Consider the following 20504-nt stretch of genomic DNA (forward strand, 5'->3'; position numbering starts at 1 on the left):
AGCCGAAAAAGAGAAACAAACATCCAGAAGTGAGATAAAAGCCTGACTCAGCCAAGGGGAGGTGTAACCCACTCTAGCGGGAGCTGTTGATGAAAAGAAACCCCGTGTAGGGCTACAGGGGGACGCTTTAAGACGTGTCCCTCTGCGGGGCGGAAGTGGGGTGTGGACAACGGAAGTGCCCTCCCCGGCCCCGCCTCCGCCCCCTGCCTTGAGTGAGCTGGGTGTTTCCTGCCTCTCAGTCCGGATTTGGAGACTCCGGCGTTCTCCTACTTTTCATGGTGAGGGCGGTGGCCGCCGTCGGGGGGCTTCGGGCTGGCGAGGGCGGCGGGCGGCGGCGACGAGGCCGAGGGGGAGGGCTCGGCTGGAGCGGGCGCGGTAGCGGTGGAGCGCTGGGCAGCGCGTGCGGGCGAGGTCGGGGCGGGGGAAGGGCTGTGGATGAAAGGAGCCCGGGTGGGGGTCGGGGGTCTGCGACGGGGCGCCTGGACCTGCGGAGATGCGCTGGGCGGCGTGTGAACGGGCGCTGAGACTTGAGTGCTGATGGGCGACGGGACTTTGTCAGAACAAAGAGACGGCATCGAAACAGACGCTCGGGGTGGAAGATGGGGGATTCGAGGGCCTGAGGAGGGGGCGAGCGGGTATCCTTGGAATCGAGCGTTTGGCGTCTAGGAGGCTGTGGCTTGAGTGGTTGGGTTCCAGGCAAGAGGAAGGGGCGCACACGGTCCTCTGAACCCACAAGTCTGGAGCGAGATGACTGGGAACAGTAATTGTAGGGAGGCATGTCCGCCGTCTGAGGTCGGGGTATCTTGACCACAGAGTCTGGCCTCAAGTGACATCTGGGTACCTACCTACTCACTTCCGTGGAGGCTCTAGGTGACCTCACCTCGGGAATCCCAGGATGTCAGCTGTTGCTGCCTGGGTTATGGGATGGTTTCTGTTTACCTGGGATTCTCCTGGGTCTATTCCTTGAATGGTTCTTTGTCCTTGGGTGGGGATGGGGAATATCTTTGTCTGCCATTCACCTACAAGATCAGTCGGCCCCAAACAGAAGACAGGTGACTCGGCCCGTATTTGGCTTTGATCGGCACTATTTTGTGTAAAACGAGGAACACTTTGGCAGGAAAAGGCCAACAGCACTAGTACTGTTGACATCTCCAACTGCTCCCCCCCCCCGGGGGGGGCTAGCAGCATAACCTGGGACCTTGTTATAAAAAGCTGTCAGGTTTTCAACCCTAACGACAGAAATCTGGGGACACCGGGCTCACCAATGCATTTTTCTTTTAAACAATCTCTGCGTGTCATTAATGATTTGGGGCTGTGAAATGGAGGTGTTTGAAACCAGAGCATCTGCACGATTCTAATTCCTAGCTTCCCTAGTAAGCAGGATTGACAACATCCTCGTGAGACTGTGTTGGAGAAGTGTGTTCAAAAGCAGGAAAATTCTGTAGGACCAGGTTCTTGGAATTGGGGGGAAACTACCTTAGAAGCAAGCGTGGGGCAAAATGCTTCAGTTTTCGGCCTCCTTTAACTTCTTTTTGCCTCGAGAGGAGCTCTCTTTTCTGCACTGTAGCAGAGACCTCAGGTTAGTTTAGCCTGGGTGCACAATAGCTCTCAAGCAACCTGCCTGAAGAGCTTCTTAGATAAACATTGTCTAATCTTACTTAGCATCTCCTGAAAGAGCCTTTTAATCCCAAAGTCCCGGCAGGCAGCCGCATTCCTTGCTGGCTTGGGGTCTAGCCCAGGCAGACAGCCTTGTCTTTGAATCCTAGGTGACTCTTAATAGCTCCAGTTGAGAACACTTGGTCTTAAAGGAGGCCTGCAGAAGTAGGAGGACCAGGTGGCTTGTGCTTTGCCTCTGTTCTTGGGATGGGGGGGGGGGGCAGTATTGGAAGATTCTGGTTTTAACAGTCTGTTTTACAAAGTAGGAAACTGAGATTTCGGTTCAATAGGTCTTGTGAACATTGTGAGCACAGAAAGTGACGGCCTGAGGCTGCAGTCCGGGTCTGTGGGCCATCAGCATGGCCCCCTCAGCTGAGCTGATGGGAGACAGTGCAGGGAGTTGGTATTTTGGGGTTTGTTTGTTTCCCCTGTCCTATTTGTCTGGCTTTCCAACAGGAGAGAGTCACAGTTATATCTCTCTCGGCTGATTTTTTTTTTAATCGCTGTGAAGTGAGACTTTTATTTCTGATGCTTTGGTTGGTTTTCATATGTGGGTCAGGAATTCACTGGGCCAACAGAGTGGAGAGCTTCTTCAAGGCCACAGAGCTAATTATAGCTGAATTAAGGGGTACAGAGCCATTTAGAACAGAGTTCTGTTATGGTTGCTGCACGTTAGAACCAGCTGGGGGGATTTTTTTTTTTTAAAGTTGTTCCCTGGGCCACACCCAGAGAAGGCTGATAACAGAAGAATTTGTGAGTGGGACACAGACATTACTGTCTTTTAAAAGCTCCTCTGGGGTTCCAGTGTGTAGCCAGGTGGAGCCACTATTTAGTGGGCAACAGTATCTTCAAGTAGATGGGGGGGGGGGGGGAGCTTAGATTCACCTGTCAGACCAGAACCGACTTGTGAGTGAATCTCATATCCGGGTAACTTCCCTTTCCCTGGTACCAAGTTTGCTCTCCCACACCCTACCTCACTCATGAAGTCAGCCTGCAGGAGGGTAGCATCACTGTGCGGAGGGCAGCTGTGACAGGTGACTGCTCCGAGCCCCCAGGTTGCCACGGCCTGGATGTTAGTGGATCCTGAACCTGCCCTCCAAGGGTCTCTCCTGGCGCCAGGCACCAGGCTAACCATGACTTGGGGTGAGGGACTCTGGGAAGTCTCCAGGGCTTCCTTGCTTCATCTAGTGTCCCTGGCTCTGTCCCAGTCTTCAGTGTGTTCAGTTATTCATAGCTGGAGACAGTCTCCAAAGAAGAGATGACTTGAGACTCAGATAATCCCAACATGAGTATTTTCTGCTGGAGTGTTTAGTCAGCCTGGGGCTGTGCTGAGCGCTTTCCATCCACCTGGCCTCCTGCAGCAGCAGGGAGGGAAAGCCTGTGTCTCTGATAGCCGGGATGTGTCTCTGATAGCTGGGATGCGTTTGTCTTGCCCACTCTGTTCCTGCGCCAGTGTGTGGCCATGTTGGAGCCTTGAACATGGGTCTGGAAACACGTTAACTACACACTGCTTATCTTCCTTTTAATGAGATGGAACTGATCTATCTTGACTTCTGTGTCATAGCTCTAAATATGACAAGGATCACAGACCACCCAAGGCCAGGCAGGCCTTGGCCACATACTTAGCTTGCTTGCCACTGACCCTCTGGGCCATAGAATGAAGATGACAGCACTGCCTCCACACTGTGGGTGTTCCAGAGTGGTAGAGATTAGTGGTCAGGGGCCGTGGGCACATGTGTGTATAGAGCGCTGGTGTTGTCTGCCCTGTTCATAGTGGGCTGCACACGTTAAGATCCAGCCATCTGTACACAGAATGATTTATTATCTACCAAGTGTCCACACAAAAGTACATGGCTGTATTTATGTCCTGCTGTGTGTCAGGTACCTTAAAGATGCTAGACTGTACCACAGACAAGATATATGCACATATATGTATGTCTGTGTGTGTGTGTTTTACAAGTTTGTATCTGAAAAGAACATGGAAAAGTATTTCCAGTTTGGGGCAATTTCCTTTTACTACCCACCCCCACAGACACACCTGTGAGCCTTTCTTTTGCTCCCCAGATCATCAACGTTTTGGGAAGTGCTTTATTCCTAGAATATCCTGCCACCTGTGAACAGTGTCTCTGGAGGATGTGTTTGGCCATGACCATTAATACAGTATTTCTGGGGACTGTTTGGAAAGGTGTGTGTGTGTACATATTTGCTTTCCTCCTTTGCATCATGCTATAGACTCCAGGAGAACTCTGGCTGAGCTTTAGAACGAACACACACACACACACACACACACACACACACGCACACGGACTTGCTTGAGGAAACCCTTTCTTGCAGGGGACCATTCTTTCTGCTCAGCTCAGCAGGGCTCTGATGCAATTCGCCAGCTGTGATTTCCCACCACCCTCGAAGGTCAGGGTGGGGACTGAGGGTTGGGCGGCCAGAAGAAAGGGCAAACCTTGAGCCTTTTCATGCCGTTTGCTCACTGTCTCTGCTTGCTCACTGTCTCTGCTTGCTCACTGTCTCTGCTGTAATGGGCTGGTTCTGTTTTGTCTCCTGTCTCTTAAGAAGATGTAGGCTTTGCCATTTATGATGTGGTGAGCATTTACTGTGGAAAGTCCTTATGAGAAAAATAGGAAAGCTGTGTTGTGTTTTAGGTAGTGTGAAGTTTTGTGCTGCCAGTGCCCTCTAGCCACAGATACCAGGAGCACACCTGTGCCCACCGTGGCTGGGTTACCTCCAGGCCACACTGAGAGAGGAGCAGGAGCTCAGAGAAGTGTGTGAGATACCATCAGCAGGCAGCTAATGCCATGCTTCTGTGAGGCAGGACACCCAGACCGGCAATCCGCGGGTCAGCAGAAGGAATACACGTCAGCCAAGAGACTGTGGTGTACTTTTGTAGTTTGGATAATGATCGTGTCCTCCTGTGTTTGGGTGTGTTGGGATGGTCTTGTTTTTGTCTTGCGGGCAGCATGGCCCCAGAGTGGCCTAGTGTGTTGTGTGTTGGTGCAGCTCTGTGATGCTGTACAAGGCCATGCAGTGCTGGCAGCCCACAGTGTCTGTGGGGGCTGCTTTTTTCCCTCTTTTCTTGCCCAGTATTCAGGGAACAGATCCAACCCACCTCTGGACATCTCAGGCGCTAAAATTTGATGGATTCATCCTGAAGTACATAAGGACCAGGTGCTAACCCCGGTCCAAGCCCCTCAGGTCTGGCGGTGCTGCCTGGACCGGTGTAGGATCCTGTAGTCTGTGATGCTAGGGCTTCCTCATCTGGCTGTTGCCTGCGCTTAGGATCACTTTCCCCTTGGGAAGTAGTGGGTGCGGGGGGAGGGATCCTAGCTCATAAAAGCATGCTAATCCGGGATTCATTTGGAAGATGGCCCTTTCTACTGCTCTGTGTGTAGCCTTGCAGAAAGCTAGCGTCCCAGGCATGGCCTTGGCTGCCCTACCTAACACGCCGTCCAGGTGCTGTGGATGCCATGAAAGACATCATACATGCAGAGTTAGAAGCAAACTTATGCCTACAGGGTCATTGGCAAGGTTGGCCTGTGAGACCGGGTAAGGACTGGGGTGGGCTGAGGGTGCATTCCTCTCCTTGGGGACAGTCCTCTAGCAGCCACCAGCTGCCCTCCTGGTCTATTAGCCTTGGATTTAGAGAGGAACCAGAAATCCAAGGTTTTTCCTTGAGCTCTTGAGTTGTCAGTGTTGGGAGTGCAGTGTCTACGCTGCTGAACCAAACAGCCTCTGGATGTGAGTTCCGCCTGGAGTTAAGGGAGCGGAGCGGGACGGTGTGCTGACCCTGTTTTCTCTCTGTCAGGAAGAGATGTCAGGAGAAAGTGTGGTGAGCTCAGCGGTGCCAGCGGCTGCTACCCGCACCACCTCCTTCAAGGGCGCCAGTCCCAGTTCCAAGTATGTGAAGCTGAACGTTGGTGGAGCCCTCTACTACACCACCATGCAGACACTCACCAAGCAGGACACCATGCTGAAGGCCATGTTCAGTGGGCGCATGGAGGTGCTCACGGACAGCGAAGGTGAGCAGCCACAGACGTGCTGGGCCTTGCCCAGCATGGGGGGCAGTCGTACACACTGAAGCCCTGAGAGTCTGGGGGACAGAAAACTTAGTCTGGAGGGCGTGGTCAGGGAGGGCTTCCTGAGGCAGCACTGGAGCTGAGACCAGACTGAGTAGCTGTCCCTGTAGATAAGGACTCTGAGCAAGGCTTTTCCTCATTGCTCCAGGGGCCAGGGGCCTGCCCATGCCCATGCAGTTGCGTGCTGCTGTGCTGGCTGGAGAATGGTGTTTTATGAGTGGGAGGTGCCCTGTGCTGCGTCACCCATGCTGCAGGGCGTTTGTGGAAAGGAAGACAATGGCACCCCAGCTGCACCAGGAAACCGAGGTTTTCTGAGAACCCAGGATCTTTGTGTCCTGCCTGTGTTGGAGGGTTTTGAAGGTTGGGTAGGGCGGCTTCTTGGGGTGGCCTGGGGCTGTAATGTAAACCAGACCTGGTTCACAGCCTTCCTCACTCCGGGTACTGGGTGGCCATGCAGGCGGCCGTGCAGTGTCTGGGCCAGCAGCCTACTCTCCCGCTGTAGCTGCATGCTAAGGACGGCCCTTGCCCCACCTTGTCTGTACATCTGTCCGTCTCTGCTACAGCCCTCTGGGAACTCTCAAAGCTCTTGGTTATTGTTTCCTTTAATCCTCGGCGTAGCTCTTTGCCTGTGGAAGATGTTAAATGCTTCTTCCACAGCTTCAGGGCTAGGAAAGGCAGTGCAGCTACTGCCCCTGAGATCCCTGGTTCTTATTCCCTGATTAGGTGGGCCCATCACCCAAAGCCAGAACACTCGATGGTTGCCTGGCCACTGCTTTGGTGCCAGAGCCCTTCAGCAACACCGTGGAGGCCTGGCTATCAGGCTGGTGGGCTGACCTATATGCTTAGATACTAATAGGAGTAGACTGTTGGCACCTTAAAGGGGCACCCTGGTGTGGGGACCCCATGGCTGCCAGCTGAACTGACATTTGCTGTAAACAGAAATGCCAGGACTGGACAGAAATGCCAGGATTGGACACATGCCACTCGCAGAGGACTGAGGTGGGTTCCCAGCACCCACAACAGGCAGCTCACAACTCTAGGGGATCAGATGTCTGTGAGCATCTACATGCGTGTTCTTACAGCACACATGAAGATACTATGTTTAAGAAATGTCAAGAGAGCCAGGCAGTGGTGGCACACCTTTAATCCTAGCACTTGGGAGGCAGAGGCAGGTGGATCTCTGAGTTCGAGGCCAGCCTGGTCCACAGAGTGAGTTCCAGGACAGCCAGGGCTACACAGAGAAACCCTGTCTTGAAAAACAAAAAAACAAAATAAACAGAAACAAAAAAAAAAAAAACCGTCAAGAGCAGCAGCCGAGAGAGGGACCTATAGTGGGACTTCCCATGAGAAGAGGAGGCGGTTTCGCCCACAGTAGTTCAGAGTCCTGGGAGTGTATGCGCCTTGTTGGTAGGCCTCCCTGGAGCATGGCTGAGAGTGTGGCTTGAGGAGAGAGAGGCTCTGCGTCTGGGCTGCTGTGAGTGTACCCTTGCCACCGCGGCTTGCCTGAGGGCCACAGTGCGTGCACACTGTTCCCAGTGAGGAGCACAGGTGGGAGAGGCGCCTCTGGGCTGAGTCCTGGCTCTGCTGTGGCCGGGGCACAGCTCACAGTCTTGGAGCCTTTTCCTGTGTTGGGCAGGCATGGTGCCAGATGTGCCTCACCTGCCAGACGCTGGAGCTGTGACAGACGAGTGGCCTTCTCGGAAGCTCGTCTAGTGCTCCTTGAGAGTTGTGAGATGCCAGAAAGCCACGGGGTCAGCGCAGATGCTTGGAGAACCGAGCTGCCAGGCATCACTGAAGGTGGAGGGTGGAAACCTGCCCCGAGGGGGAGGGCTGGAGGCTGGCCTTGCCCTTCAGGAGTAGATAGATGTGCTTGTGGTACTGAATTGCGACCTTGGGGTTCCTTTTTTAAGGGGACGTGGTGCCAGTGAGCAGGCTTTCCCTGACTTCTCTGTAAAGTTAGTTCTGGCCACTGCAGACTCCTCTGAGCCCTCACCCTCTCTAGTGGCCCAGAGGGTTTGTGCGGCAGCTCTCGCAGTGAGAATGAAATCCTGGCGCTGGGACCTTGGCTCTGAGTGCTAGTGGAGCTGGGTCCAGTCTGTGGCTCCCGAGTGCCTGCCCAGCACCTCCCCACCACCACATGAAAAACCAGGCTGGTGCACTTGCCTGTGATTCCAGCATTCAGGAGGATGAGGAGTCGAAGGCCACATGTGCGTCCCTCCCCTCCCCCACCTCTCTGTAGGCTAGCCCACTGTGCTTCCTTCCTGTAGCTTGGACCCCGCACCCTCCCTGCCCCGACTCCCCATGGCTTCAGCTCTCTGACTAATGCCTTTAGAATCTGAGTGTGGAGACTAGGCTGGGGCACTCGCTCATCTTAGTCTGAGCAGTCCTCTCAGAAAGTCTGGAGACTAACACAGTGTGGCCCGACTGTGCCTGTGGCCCCACTCCTTTTTCATGGCCACCATTATTCTGACTGGGTCCTGGGTGCAGCTCAGTCCGCTCACCCAAGGCCTGCAAAGCTTGTGTGGGTGCTCCCAGGGGAATCCAGTGTGCAGGCAGGATGGGGAGTGCGTCTTAGTGGCGGTAGGCTTCCCACTGCTGTGGAGTTGCTGACCAGTGTTGTGTTGTGTGCCTTCAAGCCACGTTAGGTGTTCTTTTCTGCTCCTGTTCATTCAGCACTATGCTCATGACGTCATGAGTAAATAGTCACAGCTCAGGTGTTTCCCTGAGGTGGAGTAATTCCTGTAGACGCTACTGTAGCTGGTGGGGCATGTTGGCTTGATGGCCTCACAGATGTGCCCGTTCCCAGGGTTGGGCATGTCACTTCCCTCTGGGGAACCTGGCAAGGGTCGGGACTTCCCTTTCCTGCCTCCAGGTCCAGGGCCCTCCACTCCCCCCTCGCTGTCCTTCCCTAGTTTGTTCCCAGAGACAGTTGGGAGTCATGTCTTCTACTGTGCTGGGCATTGCAGACCTTTCTCTCAGGTGCTGAGTTGGAGGTGTGCCTCACAGTGGTCTAGCCTTCTGCCAGCCCTGCCTCTGTTGACCATTTAACTGTTGCTAAGAGCTGTGCTGATCTGGGGTGTGTTTGATTCTGCATTTCCTGATTTCTGGTGTGCTGTATGTCTGTCTTATTGGTTTGGGTTTCATCTCTTAGCTGCCTGGCTGCATCTGATTTGTAATCTCTTCCTTTTCCTTGCCTAGCCCTCATCCACCGCTCCGTAGAATCGTGTGCTCTGGACCCTGTCTCCCTGTGGGGTCTGCTGGTAGACACCTTCTCCAGTCTGACCGACCGACCTCTGTCCGCCTTCTTCAGTACCTCTGCATCCCTGCATGACTCTTCTAGTTAGGGCTCTGCCTCCTTCCTTCCTCCCTCCCTCCCTCCTCCCTTGCCTTCCTCCTTCCCTCCCAGGACTGGGAATAGAGCCTGGGAACTGTCCCTTGCTAGACAGGACTCTGTCTGCACCTCAGCCCCATCCACGGGCTCTTGATGTGTCAGTGATTCTCAGATAGGCATTGTTGCTGCAGTCTGAGACCTAAGGGACATTTAGCGATGTCCAAGGATGATTTTGGTTGTCTGTTGCAGCCTGGGTGCCGGGAATCTGCTGAGTGCCTGGCAGCACACTGGGCGGGCTCCACCCAGCTTGCAGATCTGCCCTGAGGCGCAGGCTCAGGGATTTGGGTTGTAACAGGTATCTCCAAGTACCTGAAGACTGGGATACAGGCAGAGTTGTGAGGATAGGAAGTTCCTAGAGAAGAGGGGAAGGAGGGGAGCGCCCAAGCGTCTCCAGGGAAACACCGGTGTGTTTCCATGATGTTAGCCAGTCCCACGCCCCAGTAGCCTCTATCCCCTGCCCCAGCAGCCTTGGTACCCTGAGAGCCACAGCGACTCCCTCCTGGGGTCTGGGGTCCTGCTGCCGCCTCCGGCACCCATGATGCGATGTGCTTGTTGTCACACACTTGTAGTTAACTGTGAGTGCTGCCCACAGGCCAGGGCTGTGTGCACTTTCGGGCCAGCCTCTGGTCACACCTGCACACCGTCAAGAGACCTGGGGGGGACAGAGAGCGTGGAGCAGGCAGGTGGCTGAGCAGGGTTCTGACGGTGGGCTCTTGCTCGTCGCCATTGTGCTAGGTGCTGAGACTTTCTGCAGTCCCCATAGCCATGGAAGCTCTCCTCGATGCTGTGTGCCCCACGGCAGCGAGAGGCCGCTTGATGGTAGTTTGCGGTTCTCCGCTCAGGCGGTTGAGCTGAGTGTGAGGCAGAGGCCTACTTTGAAAGCAACCAGAATATTTCAAGTCGGAATGCTAATTGAAACCTCATGGAGAATGTGCTGGCGCCTCTGCCCTTATTTGTTCAAAGTATGCCTCCCCACAAGCATTTCCTGACATTCTTGACTTGGAGCCCGGTGTCCCAGGCCGCCTGTTCCTTTATGGAAACTCTGGGCTGTCACTTGAGTAATGGATTTGGGAGATCTTGGCCTTTCCCCAGCAGCCTGAGCTGACTGTGCGTGGCAGGCAGGGCATAGGCAGGCTCGTCCAGTCAGCTGAGTTTGTCACTGATGTCTATTCTTCCTGAAGCTTGAGGATCTTTATTCTCAGGGGCTGAATCCCACACCCTTGCCCCAAATGACACCAAGCATCTTGGGGACTCTGTGGAAATGCAGGGAATGAGCCTCCCCTGGATTAATAGTCAAGAGGGTGGCACCATTAGTCCGCACTGCGTCAGCATTTGGTCCAGGGAACTTGGGGTCTGCAGGCCGATACTTGCAGGCTGGATTCAACCTATACACAGATGCATGCTGTATTTACCTACACACATGCACATGCTGTATTTACCTACACACATGCACATGCTGTATTTACCTACACACATGCACATGCTATGTTTACCTACACACATGCACATGCTGTATACACCTACACACATGCACATGCTGTATTTACCTACACACATGCACATACTGTATACACCTACACACATGCACATGCTATGTTTACCTACACACATGCACATGCTGTATACACCTACACACATGCACATGCTGTATTTACCTACACACATGCACATACTGAATTTACCTACACATGCACATGCTGTATTTATCTACACATGCACATGCTGTATTTACCTACACACATGCACATGCTGTATACACCTACACACATACACATGCTGTATTTAACTACACACATACACATGCTGTATTTACCTACACACATACACATGCTGTATTTACCTACACACATGCACATGCTGTATTTACCTACACACATGCACATGCTGTATACACCTACACACACACCATGCTGTATATACCTATACACATACACATGCTGTATTTACCTACACACATGCACATGCTGTATACACCTACACACATACCATGCTGTATATACCTACACACATACACATGTTGTATTTACCTACGCACATACACATGCTGTATTTACCTACACACATGCACATACTGTATACACCTACATACATGCACATGCTGTATATACCTACACACATGCACATGCTGTATTTACCTACACACATGCACATACTGAATTTACCTACACATGCACATGCTGTATTTATCTACACATGCACATGCTGTATTTACCTACACACATGCACATGCTGTATACACCTACACACATACACATGCTGTATTTAACTACACACATACACATGCTGTATTTACCTACACACATACACATGCTGTATTTACCTACACACATGCACATGCTGTATTTACCTACACACATGCACATGCTGTATACACCTACACACACACCATGCTGTATATACCTATACACATACACATGCTGTATTTACCTACACACATGCACATGCTGTATACACCTACACACATACCATGCTGTATATACCTACACACATACACATGTTGTATTTACCTACGCACATACACATGCTGTATTTACCTACACACATGCACATACTGTATACACCTACATACATGCACATGCTGTATATACCTACACACATGCACATGCTGTATTTAGCTACAAACATGCACATGCTGTATATACCTACACACATACACATGCTGTATTTACCTACACACATACACATGCTGTACTTACCTACACACATACACATGCTGTACTTACCTACACACATGCACATACTGTATACATCTACATATGTTCACATGCTGTATTTACCTACACACATGCACATGCTGTATTTACCTACACACATGCACATGCTATATTTACCTACACACATGCACATGCTGTATTTACCTACACACATGCACATGCTGAATTTACCTACACACATGCACATGCTGAATTTACCTACACATGTACATGCTGTATTTACCTACACACATGCACATGCAGTATACACCTACGCACATGCTGTATGCACCTACACACATGCGCATGCTGTACTTACCTACACACATGCACATACTGTATACACCTACACATGCACATGCTGTATACACCTACACACATGCACATGCTGTATTTACCTACACACATGCACATGCTGTACTTACCTACACACATGCACATGCTGTACTTACCTACACACATGCACATGCTGTATACACCTACACACATGCACATGCTGTATTTACCTACACACATGCACATGCTGTATTTACCTACACACATGCACATGCTGTATTTACCTACACACATACACAAGCTGTATTTACCTACACACATGCACGTGCTGTATTTACCTACACACATGCACGTGCTGTATTTACCTACATATATACACATGCTGTATACGCCTACACACATGCACATGCCGTGTTTACCTACACACATGCACATGCTATGTTTACCTACACACATGCACATGCTGTATATACCTACACACATACACATGCTGTATATACCTACACACATACACATGCTGTATATACTTACATACACATGCTGTGTATACTTACATACACATGCTGTATATACCTACACACATGCACGTGCTGTATTTGCCTACACACATGCACATGCTGTATACACCTACACACATACACATGCTGTATATATCTACACATATACATGTGCTGTATTTACCTATATACATACACATGCTGTATTTACCTTTTCATGGGTTGAGAAGTCTTTGCTTTTTAAGTTAGTTTACCATCCTTTTAAAATGAGGAGATTGACTGAAAAAAAATCTGAATTTCTGACTTTGCTTAGAATGCTAAAGCCCAGGAAGCCCTGTACCCACTTGCCTTCTTGGCTGCTTTTGACTGCATCGGTAGAGGCCGCACTTGGGAGAAGGGGTGTGCTCACTAGCTGGCACTGGCCTGGACCACCAGCTGCACACACTTTGGCTGTGTGCTGTGGATTGTGTATACTAGTAAGTACGTGTCTTGTTTTTCTCAGACCCAAAAAGAGGTTCGGATGACAACTGGAGGTCACTGTGGGGGATTTACCTTCCCAGCCGACTCAGTACATACTGTGTCACAGACTGGGCCTTCTTTCTCCTGCCCCGGCAGGAAGCAGAGTGGTGTGCGACTTTCCCAGTGAAGGCTGGGAACGGAGACCAGTCTTTAATGGAAGGTTAGGGAGCAGCAGTCCGAGGAGGCTCAGGAGAGGATCGTGGGATCTCAGGGAGCACCAAACCCAGGAGAGACCCTTTGGCAAAGGCTAGATACAGGAGATGAGGGGGGATGGGCAGGTGTGATTTGACATATGAGAAAGATGCTTCGTTGTCCTCTTTCCCTGGCTTAGGGCTCGAGGATGAGGACCCAGGGCAGCATACAGTGTTGTCAGGAGTAGAGAAGTCTGCTTCTTCCTCCAACAGAGCAGAGGAGACAATGGGATCCCAGTCCTGTGTGTGCCTTCTAACCCTGCTAAATCAGGAGTTATAGTCAAGTCCCTGTGCTTGGGGTCACTGCGTGGTCTGGCATCCCATCTTAACTGCTTTTTAATATTTTTTTGAGATTTATTTTTATGTGTGTGGATGTTTTGCTTACCTGTGTGTCTGCATACCACAAAATTGCCCAGTGCCCACAGAGGCCAGGCGAGGCTATCGATGCTCTGAGACAGAAGCCACAGAGATTGTGAATGCCATGTGGGTACTGGGACTTGAACCCAGGTCCTCTACATGAGTGCTCTGTTCTAACTGCTGAGCCATCTCACCAGCCTCCCCCACCCCTACCCTGACTGATGAGGGATCACAGGTCTTCTTCCTCTTCCTGGTGCTCCTTTGTCACCAGGCTCCCATCCTGCCCTCTCCTCTGAACACCTTCCAGAGATGCCACACCCTAGGACAGGGGCTGGAAACCCCTGGGCTCGGTGGAGTAAGCTAGTGCACGCGGTAAGCAGAGGGTGCTCTTCTCTCCCGGCCCTCGCGCCTGGTGCTGGCCAGCAAGTAGGACATTTTCCATATCTAGTGAAGCGGGTTCAGCCGCTCTTGTTGACTAAGCCCTCTGATGACACTTTGTTGCCCTGCTGCTGTCACAGGTCCATAAGTGCTTGTAGTGAGAAGTCATGGGTCACAGTCAGGGATGTTTGGCAGATTGGCCAAGGTGGACGTCAGACTCTGGGCTGCTCAGTACGTGCAGACCCTTCAGAGCACGTTTTCAGGCTTTAGGGACCTTGAGGTTGCTTGGGCCAACAGTGACAAGTACCAGAGTCTGGGGGATTGCGCTCGGGCCGTGGTGCTCACTTGTCATGAAAAGTTCCCTGTGACCTGGCATTCCTGCCTCCCACTGCAGGCTGGATCCTCATCGACCGCTGTGGGAAGCACTTTGGGACAATCCTCAACTACCTTCGAGATGGGGCTGTGCCCTTGCCCGAGAGCCGCCGGGAGATCGAGGAGCTGCTAGCGGAGGCCAAGTACTACTTGGTGCAGGGCCTGCTAGAAGAGTGCCAGGCAGCCCTACAGGTAGGCACCCCTTCCCTGCTTGAGCCCCAGGTTCATGGATAGGAGGGCCAATCTCAAGCCAGACTGTCCAGATGCATCCAGAGAGCCTCTGCCACCTCTGTGTAGAGACAGATCCTTCTGCTCCCTGTCTACAGATCTGAGAGGTTCACTGTAGAACTTGCCTCCTCGTCCTGTCCTCCCGTTGGGCTGTCCTTCTCCTTGGCTGCCTGAACACCACCTCAACTGCTCCTTCCGTCTGTTCCCTGAGAGGCTGTCCCTAGCATTCTCACCATGTGTTGCTTCAGCTGTCATTTGAGACGCTTCCCATGCAGAATTGGATGACCTAGGCAGCCTTGTGGGAGAAGATGTTGCCCTAAAGGAGTCTTCCAGGCATGGTGGTACCTGGAACTCAGGCACTCAGAAGGCAGAGGCAGGAGGATCATGAGTTTTGAGGCCAGCCCAGGCTACCTAGCAACACTCTGATTAAGAAGCAAAGAGGCCCTGGGTTGTAAGCATGGCTGAACGCTGTCCATCTGGGGCCGAGCAGGCTCCGGGGACGTGCAGGGTGTTCCGAATAGTAACACATCTCTGCTCTGCCCTGCCCTGCCCTGCCCACTGCCCACTGCATTGCCCACCCTTCTCTGGCGCGGGGGCATCTGGGCTGATTGTCTGGACTTCTTTCCTCTGCTCACACGGGCTTTGGCTCCGCCTCTTCCCTCTTCTCAGCTCAAGGGTGCCGGCCAGCTCAGCATGCTTCCCCGTCCTCTCCTTCCCATCCGCTGCTGTCGCTATGGTGGGCTCGGAGCAGCTTTCTGCAGTCACCTGCTACAGTTCTGAGTGTCCTCCTGGGCAGACAGAGCTGTCATGCCGGCATTTACTGGAGGCTCCAGCATAGCACAGCCTTAACTGGTGCCAGGTGGCTTCCCTTCCTCCTCCTCCTCCTCCTCCTCCTCCTCCTCCTCCTCCTCCTCCTCCTCCTCCTCCTCCTCCTCCTCCTCCGAGCCCGGCGTCCTGACTGGCCAGGCAGACCCCTGGGCTGAAAGCGTGTTTTGTTCCAGCAGAACAAAGATACTTATGAGCCCTTCTGCAAGGTTCCTGTCATCACGTCCTCCAAGGAAGAACAGAGGCTTATAGCGACTTCAAACAAGGTGCGCCAAGGCTTGGGGTAGTGTGTGAGGGTGTGTGTGAGTGTGGAGGTGGGGGAGGGAGGGAGAGAGACGAAGGGAGGGAGGGAGAGAGTATGTGAATATGTGTATGTTGGGGGTGTCTCTGTGTACTGTTTGATGTGGGGTGAAGGGAGGCAGTACCCAGTGCCTGTGTTTTGAGATAAAGGCATTTTGAGCGGGAGACCCCATTGCATGTGTTGCCCCTGCCCCTGAAACATGTAGTGACCCTCCTGTAAGCTCTGCTAGCCTGTGCCACAGCTATGGGAATCCAGTGTGCCCTGCACCTACAGGACCAGTAACTCTCCTCTCCTTTTCCCACACAGCCAGCGGTAAAGCTGCTGTACAACAGAAGCAACAACAAATACTCCTACACCAGGTACAGTCAGCAGGCTTGGCCTGTCCCAGAGGCCCTGCAGTCAGTGTTCTTCTTGGGTGTGGGTAGGGCAGATGTGCACCCATGGGTTAGGGGCACAGCCTTCAGGCCACAGCTGTCCTTGAGACCCGGCTCAGCCATTTATACATTATGGACTTGGGAAGTCTTTGGGCTCTTTTGGCCTTTCTGGAGCAGTGCCTTTTTCAAGGGCTCACTGTGGGTAGAGAGAAGAAAAGCGGCCAGGGAGGGCTCTGCGTGACGGCCGCTCCGCGTGACGGCCGCTCCGCGTGACGGCCGCTCTGCGTGACGGCCGCAGCCGTTGCCAGCTTGTGCTCACCCTACCCAATGCTCCTCTGCAGCAATTCTGATGACAACATGTTGAAAAACATCGAACTGTTCGATAAGCTTTCCCTGCGCTTTAACGGGAGGGTCCTGTTCATAAAGGATGTCATCGGGGATGAGATCTGCTGTTGGTCATTTTACGGCCAGGGCCGAAAAATTGCTGAAGTCTGTTGTACCTCCATCGTCTACGCCACAGAGAAGAAGCAGACCAAGGTGAGAGCCACGCTCACAGGTCTCTACAGCACTTCTGCTTGAGCAGGGGAAACTCAGAAAGAGGGCGTGTGCCAGGTCAGAGAAACTCGGGCAGTCAGTCCCCACTGACACTGGGCAAGCAGAACAGGCCGTGCTCCCAGCTCTCTCTGGGCAGTCTGGGCGGGCTCAGGTTTGCTCTTGTACCTGTGTGCCCAGCTGCCGGGGCGTTCTCCCTCTGGCATCCCGGGTCTTTCTGACCGTCCGTGCTCCAAGTGGCAGTGTTCTCCACCAGCATGGCCTCAGCAAGGCCTCTGCTGCCTTCCGAGGTTGGGCCTGGACTCCCCTTGGCTGTGCGCCCTGTCCTTCCCTTCTGCTGACCCAGATCTGTCTTCCACTGATGGAGGCCTCACACGCCGTTGCTTTATTACATTCTCCCGTGTAGGTGCGTATCCCTGCAGGAGGTTGTTCATGTGAGTGCAGGGGCATCAGGTTTCCCGGAGCTGTAAGCTGGAGCCCAGCTAGCTCACTGTCAGAACCGCCCCTCCTCTAGGCCTGCTTGCCCACCCTCCTTGGACTTGGGGCGAGCGTGGCCCCCTTTCCCGCTCCGCCTTTTTGCGTGCTGTACGTTGTGTCGTCTCTCGCCCTACGAGAAGTGGGCATTCATCTTCCACAAGCAGACTGCCAAGCTCTAGTCACTGCGTGTGGCCCTCGGTGACCTGTGGGGTTGCTCTCACCCCTGAGGCTGTGGGAGGTGTGGTTCCGTGGGATCCCAGAGCTGGCGGAACACTGAACTAAACTCAGGTTGTCGGGCTCGGCTCCTTTACCCTCTGAGCCGTCTCCCTGGCTCCGATATGCTGTCTCTGTGTCTGGCGATTGCCACTGTGGGATTTGGGTCACAGGTTCCACCAGCCTTGTGATTGGAGTTCCTGTGGCAATGCGATTTCCCAGCCTTCAGCCTCTCCCACAGGACTTTTTAAGAGCCTGTGTGAGGTTTAGGAACGTAGCCTGCCCCTGAAGGAAGTGCAGGTACTTGGGATAGCTTCTGAAGCGCCAGTCCTTCCTTCACAGCACAGGACCCTCACTGTCCTGACCTCACTCCGCACAGTCCCCCAGAGAGCTGGGGCTCTGCTTCTCCCAGGCCACTGCCCTTTCCCCTGGCTATCATTCTCCTGCCTTCTCAGACCACACCCTACCCTCTCCTCCCCAAAAGGGCGATGTCACATGAGGACAGTCTGCTTGCAGCCGTGAGTCTGCTGGAGGCCAAAGTGTAGGAAAATGCAGGGTATACAGAACACACTGTGGACTCCCTGTGACTGTGTCATCAGACAGGAGCTGGAGAGTCTGAGGCCTGCTGGAATGCAGTGTGGGGCGGTGGCCATGTGCAGCCCGCTAACCTTCCTGTCCTGTATTTTGTGGGGGCACAGGTTGAGTTCCCCGAAGCCCGCATTTATGAGGAGACCCTGAATATCTTGCTGTATGAGGCCCAGGATGGCCGAGGACCTGACAATGCACTCCTGGAGGCCACGGGCGGGGCGGCTGGCCGCTCACATCACCTGGACGAGGACGAGGAACGGGAGCGGGAGCGGATCGAGCGCGTGCGGAGAATCCACATCAAGCGCCCAGACGACCGGGCCCACCTCCACCAGTGAGCAGGCCGAGCAGCCTGTTCCCGCTGTCTGCCCTCCCTCTGCTCCTGCCCCTGCCCCTCAGACCCTGCGCAGGCTTCGGGGCACCTCCCACATCCCTGGAGTCTGAGACACTTTTGTAACAAACCAGATGATTATTTTGATATTTTCCTGACAAAGTGGATTGCTTCTGTGTTGGCGCAGGTGTGCTCCCCTTCAGTCTAAGGGCCCGCCTCTCAGGAGAGCCTGGCGCCTGGCTCTCTGGGCCTCGGAGGAAACGTGTGAATGAGTTGGCGTGGATGTGACAACCTTTGTTGCAGTATTTATTTTTAAGGGTGTTGACTACCTGTCAGGGCTTCTTGGGTGACAGACACCCCCTTAAGGGTTTCCTTTGGCAGTGGAGGGACTGTGCAGTTGGCAGCCGGCCACCAGGATGCCCTTGAGCGGCACGGCCCCGTGTGCTCTGAGCAGGCAGTCTCGTCGCTTTCCTGGGCGTCTGCTCTGTGTGCGGTTTTGTACAGAGCCCGGTGGTCAGCGGTGGAAGGGGGCAAAGTGTGCTCCCAGCCTCTCCCTGGGCTCCAGTGGGGCGGCACACTGCCAGGCCAGGAGCAGAGTGGGTCCTGGCAGGGGGCCGCCCTCTTTGCCTTGGTCCTTTGGATGGACCCCATCCAAGAAGTCGCAGCCACTGCTGCTTTTGGGGTCTGCTCCTCTGCATGGCTTCCTTTTCTCAGCGAGGGGGTGCCCTGCCCTTTGGTTGGGCACCCTGTGGCCGCGGACACTGGCACCAGGGAAGGGCACCGCTGAGCTTGCAGCCTGACTGGGGCGGCTTTGCTGCGGGTTGTGTCCGTGCGGAAGAGATGGCGTGCAGGCGCCTTTGGGTCATCTTTGTGTGCAGGGCATGTGTGTGACTGCGGTGGGGACGTGTGACTGTAGGGCGCGGGCGCTCAGGATGACTGCCAGTTACCTCGAGTCTGCTCTGCGCAGAGGAGTCGTGACTGAAGGGGGGGGTGGTAGACTAGTTCCGTGGTTAGGCGAGAGCAGTAGGTGGATTGTGACTGCTTGACAAAGGAAGTATTGCTATGTTTAGACCAAAGGTATTAAGTGGGTGATCTCTGCCGTGTTTTAAAGTTTCTATTTTGCGACGGTTTGTACAGCTCACTTTGTACATGACAGTTGTATACCTTTCTCTTGTATTTGACAGCAAAGCCTGTGATAAATATTCAAACAATCCCGGCTGGATCGAGGAACCATGTACTAGGGAGATGCTTTTTACATAATGGTGTGGGGTAAACTTTTGTATTAAAAGCCAAGAAAGGGAGCTTACGAAGTCACGTTTCCTAAGTTTTTATACTGTTTGTTTTAAACGTCAGCCCTGCCTGGTGGGTTCAACTTTTCTAGGAAGTTTAAGTGAATGTCAGCCCTGGTGTTTTCTATAGGAATGGAAAAGCCATGTATACACTATTTAAATGTTTGTGTGCAGATGACCTACGGCACAGTCTGACTTGCCGAGGCCTCTGGCCTTACAGCTCCTGTTTTGGCAGCTCTCTCTCCTTCCTCTATGTTCAAACCTTGTGCCTGCAGTGCTGTACCTCAGCTCCCAGGGATAGGAACAGACCCAGCATCAGTCTCTAAAGCCCTGCCTCCGGGTTCCACATACTGGTGTGGAGGGCAGGAGTCAGCACTTGTAGTTCACCATCTAGTGAGTTGCTGGTGTAAAGAGTGAAGTTTTATTGCACACTAAGGGCTCATAATTAAATCAGGATAGCTCTTTGTTCATGGTAGCCACGCTCAGTGTGTGTGGACCACACCCCGGCCGGGCTGGCACAGCTGTCTGTCGCCTGCTGTGGAAGATGGCTGTTTGAGCTCTCTGGAGGCTGAGATCCCTTCAGGGGCCACATCCCATACCTGCTGCTCAGTGCTGGTAACCAGCCCTCCCCAGACTGTGCGGCCCAGAGGCTCCACCCACAGGCCCTGGTCCCGTGAGCACATCACTTTCTTCCAGCCTCTGCACTATGGAAAACCATGCTGGGAGTTTTACAAGTGTTCACTCCTGTGCGAGCATCTGCAGACACGTGGAAAATAAACGTTAAACTCTGCTTCTACATGCCGCCTTCTGGTCTTTTCAAGAACACCTGACTCGGAGTAGCTGCTGCCGTGCAGCAGGGGCGAGGCCAGCACATCCTACCTCAGAGTCAGGCGCTCTCTGTGTGGCTTAAGCAC

The 20504-nt window shown here is 53.3% G+C and overlaps 1 protein-coding gene and 1 long non-coding RNA gene across 3 annotated transcripts; one reads left to right on the forward strand and one right to left on the reverse strand.

Moving 5' to 3' along the window:
- The first annotated feature begins 187 nt into the window (after positions 1-187).
- Positions 188-20386, forward strand: Kctd10 (potassium channel tetramerization domain containing 10). 2 transcript variants are annotated; one of them, XM_052169155.1, is made up of 7 exons: positions 188-278; positions 5471-5684; positions 14438-14607; positions 15645-15734; positions 16076-16128; positions 16485-16680; positions 18084-20386. In XM_052169155.1, exons 1-7 carry the CDS (start codon positions 276-278, stop codon positions 18306-18308), a joined length of 951 nt encoding a protein of 316 aa, XP_052025115.1. In that variant the 5' UTR covers positions 188-275; the 3' UTR covers positions 18309-20386. The 2 variants fall into 2 exon arrangements, with proteins under 2 accessions (XP_052025115.1, XP_052025116.1); XM_052169156.1 differs by having other exon boundaries at positions 15648-15734.
- Positions 10845-12470, reverse strand: LOC127673407 (uncharacterized). The gene is made up of 3 exons (XR_007975153.1): positions 11775-12470; positions 11533-11612; positions 10845-11132 (listed from the first exon to the last, which is right to left on the reverse strand). It is a non-coding gene; the product is annotated as an uncharacterized LOC127673407 (long non-coding RNA).
- Positions 20387-20504: the final 118 nt, after the last annotated feature.

This window comes from Apodemus sylvaticus, chromosome 22 (assembly GCF_947179515.1).
Source record: "Apodemus sylvaticus chromosome 22, mApoSyl1.1, whole genome shotgun sequence".
Classification (NCBI taxonomy): Eukaryota; Metazoa; Chordata; class Mammalia; order Rodentia; family Muridae; genus Apodemus; species Apodemus sylvaticus.

Bases quoted from the DNA above. Each gene is read 5' to 3' on its own strand.
- Kctd10 (XM_052169155.1), top strand. The intron at 15,735-16,075 runs GTGCGCCAAGGC...TTTCCCACACAG, and splicing joins TTATAGCGACTTCAAACAAG to CCAGCGGTAAAGCTGCTGTA. The intron at 16,681-18,083 runs GTGAGAGCCACG...GTGGGGGCACAG, and splicing joins CAGAGAAGAAGCAGACCAAG to GTTGAGTTCCCCGAAGCCCG.